At 42.6% G+C, this 17,203-nt stretch overlaps 1 protein-coding gene across 1 annotated transcript in view; it reads left to right on the forward strand.

Annotated features, from left to right (window-relative positions):
• Positions 1-16,990, forward strand: part of LOC143942163 (low affinity immunoglobulin gamma Fc region receptor III-B-like) — a 30,374-nt gene extending 13,384 nt beyond the window's left edge. The window contains exon 7 of the mRNA XM_077463422.1: positions 16,899-16,990. Within this exon, the coding sequence (XP_077319548.1) occupies positions 16,899-16,990 (92 nt within the window). The remainder of the gene's footprint in view (positions 1-16,898) is intronic.
• Positions 16,991-17,203: the final 213 nt, after the last annotated feature.

The raw sequence follows: 17,203 nt of genomic DNA on the forward strand, positions 1-17,203 counted from the left end.
GCAAAGAAATGTGGCCAGAACTTAAAAAACATATGAAATAAAAATATTTCTACTAACATAACAATCTTCTCAACGTCATAAATTACTGTCTGCGCCACTTACACAACACTTTCACAAAACAACAACGTAGATGGTGCTAGCTCGGTGGACATCAGCATTTATATGGTCAACAGGGCATCCTTAATAAAGGTGCTGCAAGAACTTAACAATAGTGGATATCTATTATCAGGGGTCAAGTCCTGGGAAAAAAAGTGTGGGAACTCCCACCCAAGATCCATTCCCCCACCAAAAAAAAAAAAAAAAAAAAAAAAGGTACGCTCATATGCATATATACTTCACAGAAAATACAGTACAACATTTATTGTAAAGTGCCAGTTTACAAAAACAAAATAACGTGTCAAACAAAACAATCAACACAATGGGTGATGATCTTTCCCTCGCAGGGAATTTCTACCACAAATACACCCTGTTCCAAATTCTGTTACACAGCCCATTAGAAAATATCCCACAAACAGGAATAAGTATTGGCAGAGTATTGAAGAGTATTGGCAGGGTATTGCAGAGTATTGGCAGGGTATGTATTGAAGAGTATTGGCAGGGTATTGCAGAGTATTGGCAGGGTATTGCAGAGTATTGGCAGGGTATGTATTGAAGAGTATTGGCAGAGTATTGCAGAGCATCGGCAGGGTATGTATTGGCAGGGTATTGCAGAGTATTGATAGGGTATTGCAGAGTATTGGCAGGGTATTGCAGAGTATTGATAGGGTATGTATTGTAGAGTATTGATAGGGTATTGCAGAGTATTGGCAGGGTATTGCAGAGTATTGGCAGGGTATGTATTGGCAGGGTATTGCAGAGTATTGATAGGGTATTGCAGAGTATTGGCAGGGTATTGCAGAGTATTGGCACAGTATTGCAGAGTATTGATAGGTTATTGCAGAGTATTGGCAGGTTATTGCAGAGTATTGGCAGGGTATGTATTGTAGAGTATTGGCAGAGTATTGTAGAGTATTGGCAGGGTATATATTGGCAGGGTATTGCAGAGTATTGGCAGGGTATGTATTGATAGGGTGTGTATTGTAGAGTATTGATAGGGTATTGCAGAGTATTGGCAGGGTATTGCAGACTATTGGCAGGGTATTGCAGAGTATTGGCAGGGTATTGCAGAGTATTGATAGGGTATTTATTGCAGAGTATTGGCAGGGTATTGCAGAGTATTGATAGGGTATTGCAGAGTATTGGCAGGGTATGTATTGAAGAGTATTGGCAGGGTATTGCAGAGTATTGATAGGGTATTGCAGAGTATTGGCAGGGTATGTATTGAAGAGTATTGGCAGGGTATTGCAGAGTATTGGCAGGGTATTGCAGAGTATTGGCAGGGTATGTATTGAAGAGTATTGGCAGAGTATTGCAGAGCATCGGCAGGGTATGTATTGGCAGGGTATTGCAGAGTATTGATAGGGTATTGCAGAGTATTGGCAGGGTATTGCAGAGTATTGATAGGGTATGTATTGTAGAGTATTGATAGGGTATTGCAGAGTATTGGCAGGGTATTGCAGAGTATTGGCAGGGTATGTATTGGCAGGGTATTGCAGAGTATTGATAGGGTATTGCAGAGTATTGGCAGGGTATGTATTGAAGAGTATTGGCAGAGTATTGCAGAGCATCGGCAGGGTATGTATTGGCAGGGTATTGCAGAGTATTGATAGGGTATTGCAGAGTATTGGCAGGGTATTGCAGAGTATTGATAGGGTATGTATTGTAGAGTATTGATAGGGTATTGCAGAGTATTGGCAGGGTATTGCAGAGTATTGGCAGGGTATGTATTGGCAGGGTATTGCAGAGTATTGATAGGGTATTGCAGAGTATTGGCAGGGTATTGCAGAGTATTGGCACAGTATTGCAGAGTATTGATAGGTTATTGCAGAGTATTGGCAGGTTATTGCAGAGTATTGGCAGGGTATGTATTGTAGAGTATTGGCAGAGTATTGTAGAGTATTGGCAGGGTATGTATTGGCAGGGTATTGCAGAGTATTGGCAGGGTATTGCAGAGTATTGGCAGGGTATGTATTGATAGGGTGTGTATTGTAGAGTATTGATAGGGTATTGCAGAGTATTGGCAGGGTATTGCAGACTATTGGCAGGGTATTGCAGAGTATTGGCAGGGTATTGCAGAGTATTGGCAGGGTATGTATTGCAGAGTATTGGCAGGGTATTGCAGAGTATTGATAGGGTATTTATTGCAGAGTATTGGCAGGGTATTGCAGAGTATTGATAGGGTATGTATTGCAGAGTATTGGCAGGGTATTGCAGAGTATTGATAGGGTATTGCAGAGTATTGGCAGGGTATGTATTGAAGAGTATTGGCAGGGTATTGCAGAGTATTGATAGGGTATTGCAGAGTATTGGCAGGGTATGTATTGAAGAGTATTGGCAGGGTATTGCAGAGTATTGGCAGGGTATTGCAGAGTATTGGCAGGGTATGTATTGAAGAGTATTGGCAGAGTATTGCAGAGCATCGGCAGGGTATGTATTGGCAGGGTATTGCAGAGTATTGATAGGGTATTGCAGAGTATTGGCAGGGTATTGCAGAGTATTGATAGGGCATGTATTGTAGAGTATTGATAGGGTATTGCAGAGTATTGGCAGGGTATTGCAGAGTATTGGCAGGGTATGTATTGGCAGGGTATTGCAGAGTATTGATAGGGTATTGCAGAGTATTGGCAGGGTATGTATTGAAGAGTATTGGCAGAGTATTGCAGAGCATCGGCAGGGTATGTATTGGCAGGGTATTGCAGAGTATTGATAGGGTATTGCAGAGTATTGGCAGGGTATTGCAGAGTATTGATAGGGTATGTATTGTAGAGTATTGATAGGGTATTGCAGAGTATTGGCAGGGTATTGCAGAGTATTGGCAGGGTATGTATTGGCAGGGTATGTATTGGCAGGGTATTGCAGAGTATTGATAGGGTATTGCAGAGTATTGGCAGGGTATTGCAGAGTATTGGCACAGTATTGCAGAGTATTGATAGGTTATTGCAGAGTATTGGCAGGTTATTGCAGAGTATTGGCAGGGTATGTATTGTAGAGTATTGGCAGAGTATTGTAGAGTATTGGCAGGGTATGTATTGGCAGGGTATTGCAGAGTATTGGCAGGGTATGTTTTGATAGGGTGTGTATTGTAGAGTATTGATAGGGTATTGCAGAGTATTGGCAGGGTATTGCAGACTATTGGCAGGGTATTGCAGAGTATTGGCAGGGTATTGCAGAGTATTGGCAGGGTATGTATTGCAGAGTATTGGCAGGGTATTGCAGAGTATTGATAGGGTATTTATTGCAGAGTATTGGCAGGGTATTGCAGAGTATTGATAGGGTATGTATTGCAGAGTATTGGCAGGGTATTGCAGAGTATTGATAGGGTATTGCAGAGTATTGGCAGGGTATGTATTGAAGAGTATTGGCAGGGTATTGCAGAGTATTGGCAGGGTATTGCAGAGTATTGGCAGGGTATGTATTGAAGAGTATTGGCAGAGTATTGCAGAGCATCGGCAGGGTATGTATTGGCAGGGTATTGCAGAGTATTGATAGGGTATTGCAGAGTATTGGCAGGGTATTGCAGAGTATTGAAAGGGTATGTATTGTAGAGTATTGATAGGGTATTGCAGAGTATTGGCAGGGTATTGCAGAGTATTGGCAGGGTATGTATTGGCAGGGTATTGCAGAGTATTGATAGGGTATTGCAGAGTATTGGCAGGGTATTGCAGAGTATTGGCACAGTATTGCAGAGTATTGATAGGTTATTGCAGAGTATTGGCAGGTTATTGCAGAGTATTGGCAGGGTATGTATTGTAGAGTATTGGCAGAGTATTGTAGAGTATTGGCAGGGTATGTATTGGCAGGGTATTGCAGAGTATTGGCAGGGTATGTATTGCAGAGTATTGATAGGGTGTGTATTGTAGAGTATTGATAGGGTATTGCAGAGTATTGGCAGGGTATTGCAGACTATTGGCAGGGTATTGCAGAGTATTGGCAGGGTATTGCAGAGTATTGGCAGGGTATGTATTGCAGAGTATTGGCAGGGTATTGCAGAGTATTGATAGGGTATTTATTGCAGAGTATTGGCAGGGTATTGCAGAGTATTGATAGGGTATGTATTGCAGAGTATTGGCAGGGTATTGCAGAGTATTGATAGGGTATGTATTGCAGAGTATTGGCAGGGTATTGCAGAGTATTGATAGGGTATGTATTGCAGAGTATTGGCAGGGTATTGCAGAGTATTGATAGGGTATGTATTGCAGAGTATTGGCAGGGTATTGCAGAGTATTGGCGGGGTATGTATTGCAGAGTATTGCAGAGTATTGGCAGGATATTGAAGAGTATTGGAAGAATATTGAAGAGTATTGATAGGGTATTGCAGGGTGTGTATTGGCAGAGTATTGGCAGGGTATTGCAGAGTATTGGCAGGGTATGTATTGCAGAGTATTGGCAGAGTATTGCAGAGTATTGACAGGGTATTGCAGAGTATTGGTAGGGTATTTATTGGCAGAGTATTGGCAGGGTATTGCAGAGTATTGATAGGGTATTGCAGGGTGTGTATTGGCAGAGTATTGGCAGGGTATTGCAGAGTATTGGCACAGTATTGCAGAGTATTGATGGGGTATTGCAGAGTATTGGCAGGGTATTGCAGAGTATTGATAGGGTATTGCAGAGTATTGGCAGGGTATTGCAGAGTATTGATAGGGTATGTATTGTAGAGTATTGATAGGGTATTGCAGAGTATTGGCAGGGTATGTATTGGCAGGGTATTGCAGAGTATTGATAGGGTATGTATTGTAGAGTATTGATAGGGTATTGCAGAGTATTGGCAGGGTATGTATTGGCAGGGTATTGCAGAGTATTGATAGGGTATTGCAGAGTATTGGCAGGGTATTGCAGAGTGTTGGCACAGTATTGCAGAGTATTGATAGGTTATTGCAGAGTATTGGCAGGTTATTGCAGAGTATTGGCAGGGTATGTATTGTAGAGTATTGGCAGAGTATTGTAGAGTATTGGCAGGGTATGTATTGGCAGGGTATTGCAGAGTATTGGCAGGGTATGTATTGCAGAGTATTGATAGGGTGTGTATTGTAGAGTATTGATAGGGTATTGCAGAGTATTGGCAGGGTATTGCAGACTATTGGCAGGGTATTGCACATTATTGGCAGGGTATTGCAGAGTATTGGCAGGGTATGTATTGCAGAGTATTGGCAGGGTATTGCAGAGTATTGATAGGGTATTTATTGCAGAGTATTGGCAGGGTATTGCAGAGTATTGATAGGGTATGTATTGCAGAGTATTGGCAGGGTATTGCAGAGTATTGATAGGGTATGTATTGCAATGTATTGGCAGGGTATTGCAGAGTATTGATAGGGTATGTATTGCAGAGTATTGGCAGGGTATTGCAGAGTATTGATAGGGTATGTATTGCAGAGTATTGGCAGGGTATTGCAGAGTATTGGCGGGGTATGTATTGCAGAGTATTGCAGAGTATTGGCAGGATATTGAAGAGTATTGGAAGACTATTGAAGAGTATTGATAGGGTATTGCAGGATGTGTATTGGCAGAGTATTGGCAGGGTATTGCAGAGTATTGGCAGGGTATGTATTGCAGAGTATTGGCAGAGTATTGCAGAGTATTGACAGGGTATTGCAGAGTAATGGTAGGGTATTTATTGGCAGAGTATTGGCAGGGTATTGCAGAGTATTGATAGGGTATTGCAGGGTGTGTATTGGCAGAGTATTGGCAGGGTATTGCAGAGTATTGGCACAGTATTGCAGAGTATTGATGGGGTATTGCAGAGTATTGGCAGGGTATTGCTGAGTATTGGCAGGGTATTGAAGAGTATTGGCAGAGTATTGGCAGAGTATTGAAGAGTATTGGCAGGGTATTGCAGAGTATTGGCAGGGTATGTATTGCAGAGTATTGGCAGAGTATTGGCAGAGTATTGCAGAGTATTGACAGGGTATTGCAGAGTATTGGCAGGGTATTTATTGGCAGAGTATTGGCAGGGTATTGCAGAGTATTGCAGAGTATTGATAGGGTATTGCAGAGTATTGGCAGGGTGTTGCAGAGTATTGGCAGGGTATGTATTGCAGAGTATTGGCAGGATATTGAAGAGTATTGGCAGAGTATTGAAGAGTATTGGCAGGATATTGGCAGAGTATTGAAGAGTATTGGCAGGGTATTGCAGAGTATTGGCAGGGTATGTATTGGCAGGGTATTGCAGAGTATTGGCAGGGTATTGCAGAGTATTGGCAGGGTATGTATTGCAGAGTATTGGCGGGGTATTGCAGAGTATTGCAGAGTATTGGCGGGGTATTGCAGAGTATTGATAGGGTAGTGCAGAGTATTGATAGGGTAGTGCAGAGTATTGATAGGGTATTGCAGAGTATTGGCAGGGTATTGCAGAGTATTGATACTGATAGGGTATTGCAGAGTATTGATAGGGTATTGCAGAGTATTGACAGAGTATTGCAGAGTATTGATAGGGTACTGCAGAGTATTGGCAGGGTATTGCAGAGTATTGGCAGGGTATGTATTGCAGAGTATTGGCGGGGTATTGCAGAGTATTGGCGGGGTATTGCAGAGTATTGATAGGGCAGTGCAGAGTATTGATAGGGTAGTGCAGAGTATTGATAGGGTATTGCAGAGTATTGGCAGGGTATTGCAGAGTATTGATACTGATAGGGTATTGCAGAGTATTGATAGGGTATTGTAGAGTATTGGCAGAGTATTGTAGAGTATTGGCAGGGTATATATTGGCAGGGTATTGCAGAGTATTGGCAGGGTATGTATTGATAGGGTGTGTATTGTAGAGTATTGATAGGGTATTGCAGAGTATTGGCAGGGTATTGCAGACTATTGGCAGGGTATTGCAGAGTATTGGCAGGGTATTGCAGAGTATTGATAGGGTATTTATTGCAGAGTATTGGCAGGGTATTGCAGAGTATTGATAGGGTATTGCAGAGTATTGGCAGGGTATGTATTGAAGAGTATTGGCAGGGTATTGCAGAGTATTGATAGGGTATTGCAGAGTATTGGCAGGGTATGTATTGAAGAGTATTGGCAGGGTATTGCAGAGTATTGGCAGGATATTGCAGAGTATTGGCAGGGTATGTATTGAAGAGTATTGGCAGAGTATTGCAGAGCATCGGCAGGGTATGTATTGGCAGGGTATTGCAGAGTATTGATAGGGTATTGCAGAGTATTGGCAGGGTATTGCAGAGTATTGATAGGGTATGTATTGTAGAGTATTGATAGGGTATTGCAGAGTATTGGCAGGGTATTGCAGAGTATTGGCAGGGTATGTATTGGCAGGGTATTGCAGAGTATTGATAGGGTATTGCAGAGTATTGGCAGGGTATTGCAGAGTATTGGCACAGTATTGCAGAGTATTGATAGGTTATTGCAGAGTATTGGCAGGTTATTGCAGAGTATTGGCAGGGTATGTATTGTAGAGTATTGGCACAATATTGTAGAGTATTGGCAGGGTATGTATTGGCAGGGTATTGCAGAGTATTGGCAGGGTATGTATTGATAGGGTGTGTATTGTAGAGTATTGATAGGGTATTGCAGAGTATTGGCAGGGTATTGCAGACTATTGGCAGGGTATTGCAGAGTATTGGCAGGGTATTGCAGAGTATTGGCAGGGTATGTATTGCAGAGTATTGGCAGGGTATTGCAGAGTATTGATAGGGTATTTATTGCAGAGTATTGGCAGGGTATTGCAGCGTATTGATAGGGTATGTATTGCAGAGTATTGGCAGGGTATTGCAGAGTATTGATAGGGTATTGCAGAGTATTGGCAGGGTATGTATTGAAGAGTATTGGCAGGGTATTGCAGAGTATTGATAGGGTATTGCAGAGTATTGGCAGGGTATGTATTGAAGAGTATTGGCAGGGTATTGCAGAGTATTGGCAGGGTATTGCAGAGTATTGGCAGGGTATGTATTGAAGAGTATTGGCAGAGTATTGCAGAGCATCGGCAGGGTATGTATTGGCAGGGTATTGCAGAGTATTGATAGGGTATTGCAGAGTATTGGCAGGGTATTGCAGAGTATTGATAGGGTATGTATTGTAGAGTATTGATAGGGTATTGCAGAGTATTGGCAGGGTATTGCAGAGTATTGGCAGGGTATGTATTGGCAGGGTATTGCAGAGTATTGATAGGGTATTGCAGAGTATTGGCAGGGTATGTATTGAAGAGTATTGGCAGAGTATTGCAGAGCATCGGCAGGGTATGTATTGGCAGGGTATTGCAGAGTATTGATAGGGTATTGCAGAGTATTGGCAGGGTATTGCAGAGTATTGATAGGTTATGTATTGTAGAGTATTGATAGGGTATTGCAGAGTATTGGCAGGGTATTGCAGAGTATTGGCAGGGTATGTATTGGCAGGGTATGTATTGGCAGGGTATTGCAGAGTATTGATAGGGTATTGCAGAGTATTGGCAGGGTATTGCAGAGTATTGGCACAGTATTGCAGAGTATTGATAGGTTATTGCAGAGTATTGGCAGGTTATTGCAGAGTATTGGCAGGGTATGTATTGTAGAGTATTGGCAGAGTATTGTAGAGTATTGGCTGGGTATGTATTGGCAGGGTATTGCAGAGTATTGGCAGGGTATGTTTTGATAGGGTGTGTATTGTAGAGTATTGATAGGGTATTGCAGAGTATTGGCAGGGTATTGCAGACTATTGGCAGGGTATTGCAGAGTATTGGCAGGGTATTGCAGAGTATTGGCAGGGTATGTATTGCAGAGTATTGGCAGGGTATGTATTGCAGAGTATTGGCAGGGTATTGCAGAATATTGATAGGGTATTTATTGCAGAGTATTGGCAGGGTATTGCAGAGTATTGATAGGGTATGTATTGCAGAGTATTGGCAGGGTATTGCAGAGTATTGATAGGGTATTGCAGAGTATTGGCAGGGTATGTATTGAAGAGTATTGGCAGGGAATTGCAGAGTATTGATAGGGTATTGCAGAGTATTGGCAGGGTATGTATTGAAGAGTATTGGCAGGGTATTGCAGAGTATTGGCAGGGTATTGCAGAGTATTGGCAGGGTATGTATTGAAGAGTATTGGCAGAGTATTGCAGAGCATCGGCAGGGTATGTATTGGCAGGGTATTGCAGAGTATTGATAGGGTATTGCAGAGTATTGGCAGGGTATTGCAGAGTATTGAAAGGGTATGTATTGTAGAGTATTGATAGGGTATTGCAGAGTATTGGCAGGGTATTGCAGAGTATTGGCAGGGTATGTATTGGCAGGGTATTGCAGAGTATTGATAGGGTATTGCAGAGTATTGGCAGGGTATTGCAGAGTATTGGCACAGTATTGCAGAGTATTGATAGGTTATTGCAGAGTATTGGCAGGTTATTGCAGAGTATTGGCAGGGTATGTATTGTAGAGTATTGGCAGAGTATTGTAGAGTATTGGCAGGGTATGTATTGGCAGGGTATTGCAGAGTATTGGCAGGGTATGTATTGCAGAGTATTGATAGGGTGTGTATTGTAGAGTATTGATAGGGTATTGCAGAGTATTGGCAGGGTATTGCAGACTATTGGCAGGGTATTGCAGAGTATTGGCAGGGTATTGCAGAGTATTGGCAGGGTATGTATTGCAGAGTATTGGCAGGGTATTGCAGAGTATTGATAGGGTATTTATTGCAGAGTATTGGCAGGGTATTGCAGAGTATTGATAGGGTATGTATTGCAGAGTATTGGCAGGGTATTGCAGAGTATTGATAGGGTATGTATTGCAGAGTATTGGCAGGGTATTGCAGAGTATTGATAGGGTATGTATTGCAGAGTATTGGCAGGGTATTGCAGAGTATTGATAGGGTATGTATTGCAGAGTATTGGCAGGGTATTGCAGAGTATTGGCGGGGTATGTATTGCAGAGTATTGCAGAGTATTGGCAGGATATTGAAGAGTATTGGAAGAATATTGAAGAGTATTGATAGGGTATTGCAGGGTGTGTATTGGCAGAGTATTGGCAGGGTATTGCAGAGTATTGGCAGGGTATGTATTGCAGAGTATTGGCAGAGTATTGCTGAGTATTGACAGGGTATTGCAGAGTATTGGTAGGGTATTTATTGGCAGAGTATTGGCAGGGTATTGCAGAGTATTGATAGGGTATTGCAGGGTGTGTATTGGCAGAGTATTGGCAGGGTATTGCAGAGTATTGGCACAGTATTGCAGAGTATTGATGGGGTATTGCAGAGTATTGGCAGGGTATTGCAGAGTATTGATAGGGTATTGCAGAGTATTGGCAGGGTATTGCAGAGTATTGATAGGGTATGTATTGTAGAGTATTGATAGGGTATTGCAGAGTATTGGCAGGGTATTGCAGAGTATTGGCAGGGTATGTATTGGCAGGGTATTGCAGAGTATTGATAGGGTATTGCAGAGTATTGGCAGGGTATGTATTGAAGAGTATTGGCAGAGTATTGCAGAGCATCGGCAGGGTATGTATTGGCAGGGTATTGCAGAGTATTGATAGGGTATTGCAGAGTATTGGCAGGGTATTGCAGAGTATTGATAGGTTATGTATTGTAGAGTATTGATAGGGTATTGCAGAGTATTGGCAGGGTATTGCAGAGTATTGGCAGGGTATGTATTGGCAGGGTATGTATTGGCAGGGTATTGCAGAGTATTGATAGGGTATTGCAGAGTATTGGCAGGGTATTGCAGAGTATTGGCACAGTATTGCAGAGTATTGATAGGTTATTGCAGAGTATTGGCAGGTTATTGCAGAGTATTGGCAGGGTATGTATTGTAGAGTATTGGCAGAGTATTGTAGAGTATTGGCAGGGTATGTATTGGCAGGGTATTGCAGAGTATTGGCAGGGTATGTTTTGATAGGGTGTGTATTGTAGAGTATTGATAGGGTATTGCAGAGTATTGGCAGGGTATTGCAGACTATTGGCAGGGTATTGCAGAGTATTGGCAGGGTATTGCAGAGTATTGGCAGGGTATGTATTGCAGAGTATTGGCAGGGTATGTATTGCAGAGTATTGGCAGGGTATTGCAGAATATTGATAGGGTATTTATTGCAGAGTATTGGCAGGGTATTGCAGAGTATTGATAGGGTATGTATTGCAGAGTATTGGCAGGGTATTGCAGAGTATTGATAGGGTATTGCAGAGTATTGGCAGGGTATGTATTGAAGAGTATTGGCAGGGAATTGCAGAGTATTGATAGGGTATTGCAGAGTATTGGCAGGGTATGTATTGAAGAGTATTGGCAGGGTATTGCAGAGTATTGGCAGGGTATTGCAGAGTATTGGCAGGGTATGTATTGAAGAGTATTGGCAGAGTATTGCAGAGCATCGGCAGGGTATGTATTGGCAGGGTATTGCAGAGTATTGATAGGGTATTGCAGAGTATTGGCAGGGTATTGCAGAGTATTGAAAGGGTATGTATTGTAGAGTATTGATAGGGTATTGCAGAGTATTGGCAGGGTATTGCAGAGTATTGGCAGGGTATGTATTGGCAGGGTATTGCAGAGTATTGATAGGGTATTGCAGAGTATTGGCAGGGTATTGCAGAGTATTGGCACAGTATTGCAGAGTATTGATAGGTTATTGCAGAGTATTGGCAGGTTATTGCAGAGTATTGGCAGGGTATGTATTGTAGAGTATTGGCAGAGTATTGTAGAGTATTGGCAGGGTATGTATTGGCAGGGTATTGCAGAGTATTGGCAGGGTATGTATTGCAGAGTATTGATAGGGTGTGTATTGTAGAGTATTGATAGGGTATTGCAGAGTATTGGCAGGGTATTGCAGACTATTGGCAGGGTATTGCAGAGTATTGGCAGGGTATTGCAGAGTATTGGCAGGGTATGTATTGCAGAGTATTGGCAGGGTATTGCAGAGTATTGATAGGGTATTTATTGCAGAGTATTGGCAGGGTATTGCAGAGTATTGATAGGGTATGTATTGCAGAGTATTGGCAGGGTATTGCAGAGTATTGATAGGGTATGTATTGCAGAGTATTGGCAGGGTATTGCAGAGTATTGATAGGGTATGTATTGCAGAGTATTGGCAGGGTATTGCAGAGTATTGATAGGGTATGTATTGCAGAGTATTGGCAGGGTATTGCAGAGTATTGGCGGGGTATGTATTGCAGAGTATTGCAGAGTATTGGCAGGATATTGAAGAGTATTGGAAGAATATTGAAGAGTATTGATAGGGTATTGCAGGGTGTGTATTGGCAGAGTATTGGCAGGGTATTGCAGAGTATTGGCAGGGTATGTATTGCAGAGTATTGGCAGAGTATTGCAGAGTATTGACAGGGTATTGCAGAGTATTGGTAGGGTATTTATTGGCAGAGTATTGGCAGGGTATTGCAGAGTATTGATAGGGTATTGCAGGGTGTGTATTGGCAGAGTATTGGCAGGGTATTGCAGAGTATTGGCACAGTATTGCAGAGTATTGATGGGGTATTGCAGAGTATTGGCAGGGTATTGCAGAGTATTGATAGGGTATTGCAGAGTATTGGCAGGGTATTGCAGAGTATTGATAGGGTATGTATTGTAGAGTATTGATAGGGTATTGCAGAGTATTGGCAGGGTATTGCAGAGTATTGGCAGGGTATGTATTGGCAGGGTATTGCAGAGTATTGATAGGGTATTGCAGAGTATTGGCAGGGTATTGCAGAGTGTTGGCACAGTATTGCAGAGTATTGATAGGTTATTGCAGAGTATTGGCAGGTTATTGCAGAGTATTGGCAGGGTATGTATTGTAGAGTATTGGCAGAGTATTGTAGAGTATTGGCAGGGTATGTATTGGCAGGGTATTGCAGAGTATTGGCAGGGTATGTATTGCAGAGTATTGATAGGGTGTGTATTGTAGAGTATTGATAGGGTATTGCAGAGTATTGGCAGGGTATTGCAGACTATTGGCAGGGTATTGCAGAGTATTGGCAGGGTATTGCAGAGTATTGGCAGGGTATGTATTGCAGAGTATTGGCAGGGTATTGCAGAGTATTGATAGGGTATTTATTGCAGAGTATTGGCAGGGTATTGCAGAGTATTGATAGGGTATGTATTGCAGAGTATTGGCAGGGTATTGCAGAGTATTGATAGGGTATGTATTGCAGAGTATTGGCAGGGTATTGCAGAGTATTGATAGGGTATGTATTGCAGAGTATTGGCAGGGTATTGCAGAGTATTGATAGGGTATGTATTGCAGAGTATTGGCAGGGTATTGCAGAGTATTGGCGGGGTATGTATTGCAGAGTATTGCAGAGTATTGGCAGGATATTGAAGAGTATTGGAAGAATATTGAAGAGTATTGATAGGGTATTGCAGGATGTGTATTGGCAGAGTATTGGCAGGGTATTGCAGAGTATTGGCAGGGTATGTATTGCAGAGTATTGGCAGAGTATTGCAGAGTATTGACAGGGTATTGCAGAGTATTGGTAGGGTATTTATTGGCAGAGTATTGGCAGGGTATTGCAGAGTATTGATAGGGTATTGCAGGGTGTGTATTGGCAGAGTATTGGCAGGGTATTGCAGAGTATTGGCACAGTATTGCAGAGTATTGATGGGGTATTGCAGAGTATTGGCAGGGTATTGCTGAGTATTGGCAGGGTATTGAAGAGTATTGGCAGAGTATTGGCAGAGTATTGGCAGAGTATTGAAGAGTATTGGCAGGGTATTGCAGAGTATTGGCAGGGTATGTATTGCAGAGTATTGGCAGAGTATTGGCAGAGTATTGCAGAGTATTGACAGGGTATTGCAGAGTATTGGCAGGGTATTTATTGGCAGAGTATTGGCAGGGTATTGCAGAGTATTGCAGAGTATTGATAGGGTATTGCAGAGTATTGGCAGGGTGTTGCAGAGTATTGGCAGGGTATGTATTGCAGAGTATTGGCAGGATATTGAAGAGTATTGGCAGAGTATTGAAGAGTATTGGCAGGGTATTGGCAGAGTATTGAAGAGTATTGGCAGGGTATTGCAGAGTATTGGCAGGGTATGTATTGGCAGGGTATTGCAGAGTATTGGCAGGGTATTGCAGAGTATTGACAGAGTATTGCAGAGTATTGATAGGGTACTGCAGAGTATTGGCAGGGTATTGCAGAGTATTGGCAGGGTATGTATTGCAGAGTATTGGCGGGGTATTGCAGAGTATTGCAGAGTATTGGCGGGGTATTGCAGAGTATTGATAGGGTAGTGCAGAGTATTGATAGGGTAGTGCAGAGTATTGATAGGGTATTGCAGAGTATTGGCAGGGTATTGCAGAGTATTGATACTGATAGGGTATTGCAGAGTATTGATAGGGTATTGCAGAGTATTGAAAGAGTATTGCAGAGTATTGATCCAATACTGCAGAGTATTGGCAGGGTATTGCAGAGTATTGGCAGGGTATGTATTGCAGAGTATTGGCGGGGTATTGCAGAGTATTGCAGAGTATTGGCGGGGTATTGCAGAGTATTGATAGGGCAGTGCAGAGTATTGATAGGGTAGTGCAGAGTATTGATTGGGTATTGCAGAGTATTGGCAGGGTATTGCAGAGTATTGATACTGATAGGGTATTGCAGAGTATTGATAGGGTATTGCAGAGTATTGGCAGGGTATTGCAGAGTATTGATAGGGTACTGCAGAGTATTGGCAGGGTATTGCAGAGTATTGGCAGGGTATGTATTGCAGAGTATTGGCGGGGTATTGCAGAGTATTGGCGGGGTATTGCAGAGTATTGGCGGGGTATTACAGAGTATTGGCGGGGTATTGCAGAGTATTGATAGGGTAGTGCAGAGTATTGATAGGGTAGTGCAGAGTATTGGCAGGGTATTGCAGAGTATTGATACTGATAGGGTATTGCAGAGTATTGATAGGGTATTGCAGAGTATTGGCAGGGTATTTCAGAGTATTGATAGGGTATTGCAGAGTATTGGCAGGGTATTGCAGAGTATTGATACTGATAGGGTATTGCAGAGTATTGATGAGTATTGGCAGGGTATTATAGAGTATTGATGAGTATTGGCAGGGTATTGCAGAGTATTGATGAGTATTGGCAGGGTATTGCAGAGTATGGATGAGTATTGGCAGGGTATTGCAGAGTATTGATGAGTATTGGCAATTTGGCAGGGTATTGCAGAATGCAACTTACTTACACACTAGTGACTGACCTCCTGGTATTTATTCTCTTCCCTTCTGTTCTGGGGGGAGAAGAAGTAAACTTGAAAAGTGCAGCGGCTGTGGCAACAGGAGGCACTGGGTAGAGGGGAGCGGGAGGACAGTCCGGCGCGCAGCGTGTGTCACACTGACTGACGGTCTCGTGCCAGTGCGTGCCCACGTGCACGGCCGAAGTCATGTGACCGGTTGCTAGATGCGGAGCGGCCCCTGCCTATCAACCAGTCACTCGGCGGCTGAGGAGCGGCGCGGACTACGCGCTGCATAGCCTCAGCCCGGCTCAGACAGCTAATGGGAACGGCGTTCCCGCTGTGGAAATAGTACGGGAACGCCGTTCCCATGCGTTCCCGCAGCACTCGAGCCCTGTCTATTATACTGTAAAGTATGCTGTAAAGGGAGATATAGAGGATGTATAAGAACAAAAATATATATAGGTGGGCCAGGAAGAAACCAAAACCCAACCTAGCTTCACTTACTTCAGTAGGGTTTTTGTTTCTTCCTGACCCACATGACATTTAAGGCTTCCTTCTTCCTTTTCTTCTTGTCCTTCATTCAGATGGACCTACAGCAGCCAAACAAGACCCCGATGTTTGGGCTTTGAATCGTACATTGTTACATAGTAGGTGAGGTTGAAAAAAGACACAAGTCCATCAAGTCCAACCTATCTTCTCTCTTCTCTAACCAACAACTATATTCAACCAATGACCCCTTCTTCTAAGTCAGGGAATCAGCAGCAGGGATGGCCAAATCTGTGTAGCTGCACTAGAAAACTAGAGACCAGGCTATATATGATTTAAGAAAGTTTATTAGCATTGAAATAAAAGACATCCAAACACCAGCAAACAGGAAAAAAAAAAATGAAAATATACAAGTGAACTGTCAACTAAGTGGCAAAAAATTCTAACAAGAGAACCTAAGTAACAGAAATTCTAACTAGAAAACGAACTATATCCAATATGTACAAAATGAGAAACACGGATAAATAAGGTAAGACCAGTGATGCAAGGAAGAGGGGAACCAGGACTGGGATCAGGGATTAGGGAAGCAGGTACAAGGTAGCAAGGTAGAGGATACAGTGCAAAAGCAAGATTAAGGGCAGGGTCAGGAAAAATAGGAAGGAGTATCTGGCAAGCAGAGCAAAACACTAAAGTGAGAGGTACTGATAGAGGAGGGACTAAATACCTTCCCAGCAGCCAGCATCAGGTGGAGACTGATTACTGGGATCTGCTGGCTGCTGGGAGACACCTGCTGGTGAACACTGGAACTATAACCTTCCGCTCTGGGAGTCACAGTGCCACCAGCAGGTGATCCAGGTTCTGACAGTAACATTTTAAGCGCTAAAAAAAAAAAATGTATACCTCCATAATGTGAGGACACTGGGGAGAAAAGTTATAGAAAAAGCTCTTCTAAGTGAATACAAAAATTAAATACGCAGTTGAAATAAATATTTTTAATGGTTTGCCTGCCAATGGATTTGTAATTTTGGTCAGCCAGTCTTGTGACTTGCGCACCTCTGGAGCAGGTGACGTACTTTTCTCCCAGTTAAGTGACCTCTCCTCTTATTAATGGAATATATTAGAACATACTGTATTATTGGAACATGAAACAATATTATTTCTTGTGGCCAATGAGACGGAAGCTTATCTAGGCCCTTCATATACACTTTTTGTAATATTTCAAAATTGTAAAAATCAAATAACTTCCATCTCTGGTTCTCTCCTCAGATTACACGGTGCAGAATATAATACGACTGGTGATCTCTGGATTTGTATTGTCTGCTGCCGTATGTTTCATCTACTTCCACAACAAGTGGTAGAGAAGAAGATCATCTAGGAATCTGAGGACCTCAATGAAATCTAAGTGACATCCAAGTGAATAAGGAAATAGTCTTGGTTGAATTTCAAGGAGCCTCAACATTTTTACAATTAAATTAATATTCACAAAAAAATTGGTATTAACCACTTGATCTCCGGATGGTTTTACCCCCATCATGATCGGGGCATTTTTTGATATTCAGAACTGTGCTACT

The sequence above is a fragment of the Lithobates pipiens genome, unplaced genomic scaffold (assembly GCF_037356315.1).
Source record: "Lithobates pipiens isolate NorthernLeopardFrog02 unplaced genomic scaffold, aLitPip1_a1.2 Scaffold_30, whole genome shotgun sequence".
Lineage (NCBI taxonomy): Eukaryota > Metazoa > Chordata > Amphibia > Anura > Ranidae > Lithobates > Lithobates pipiens.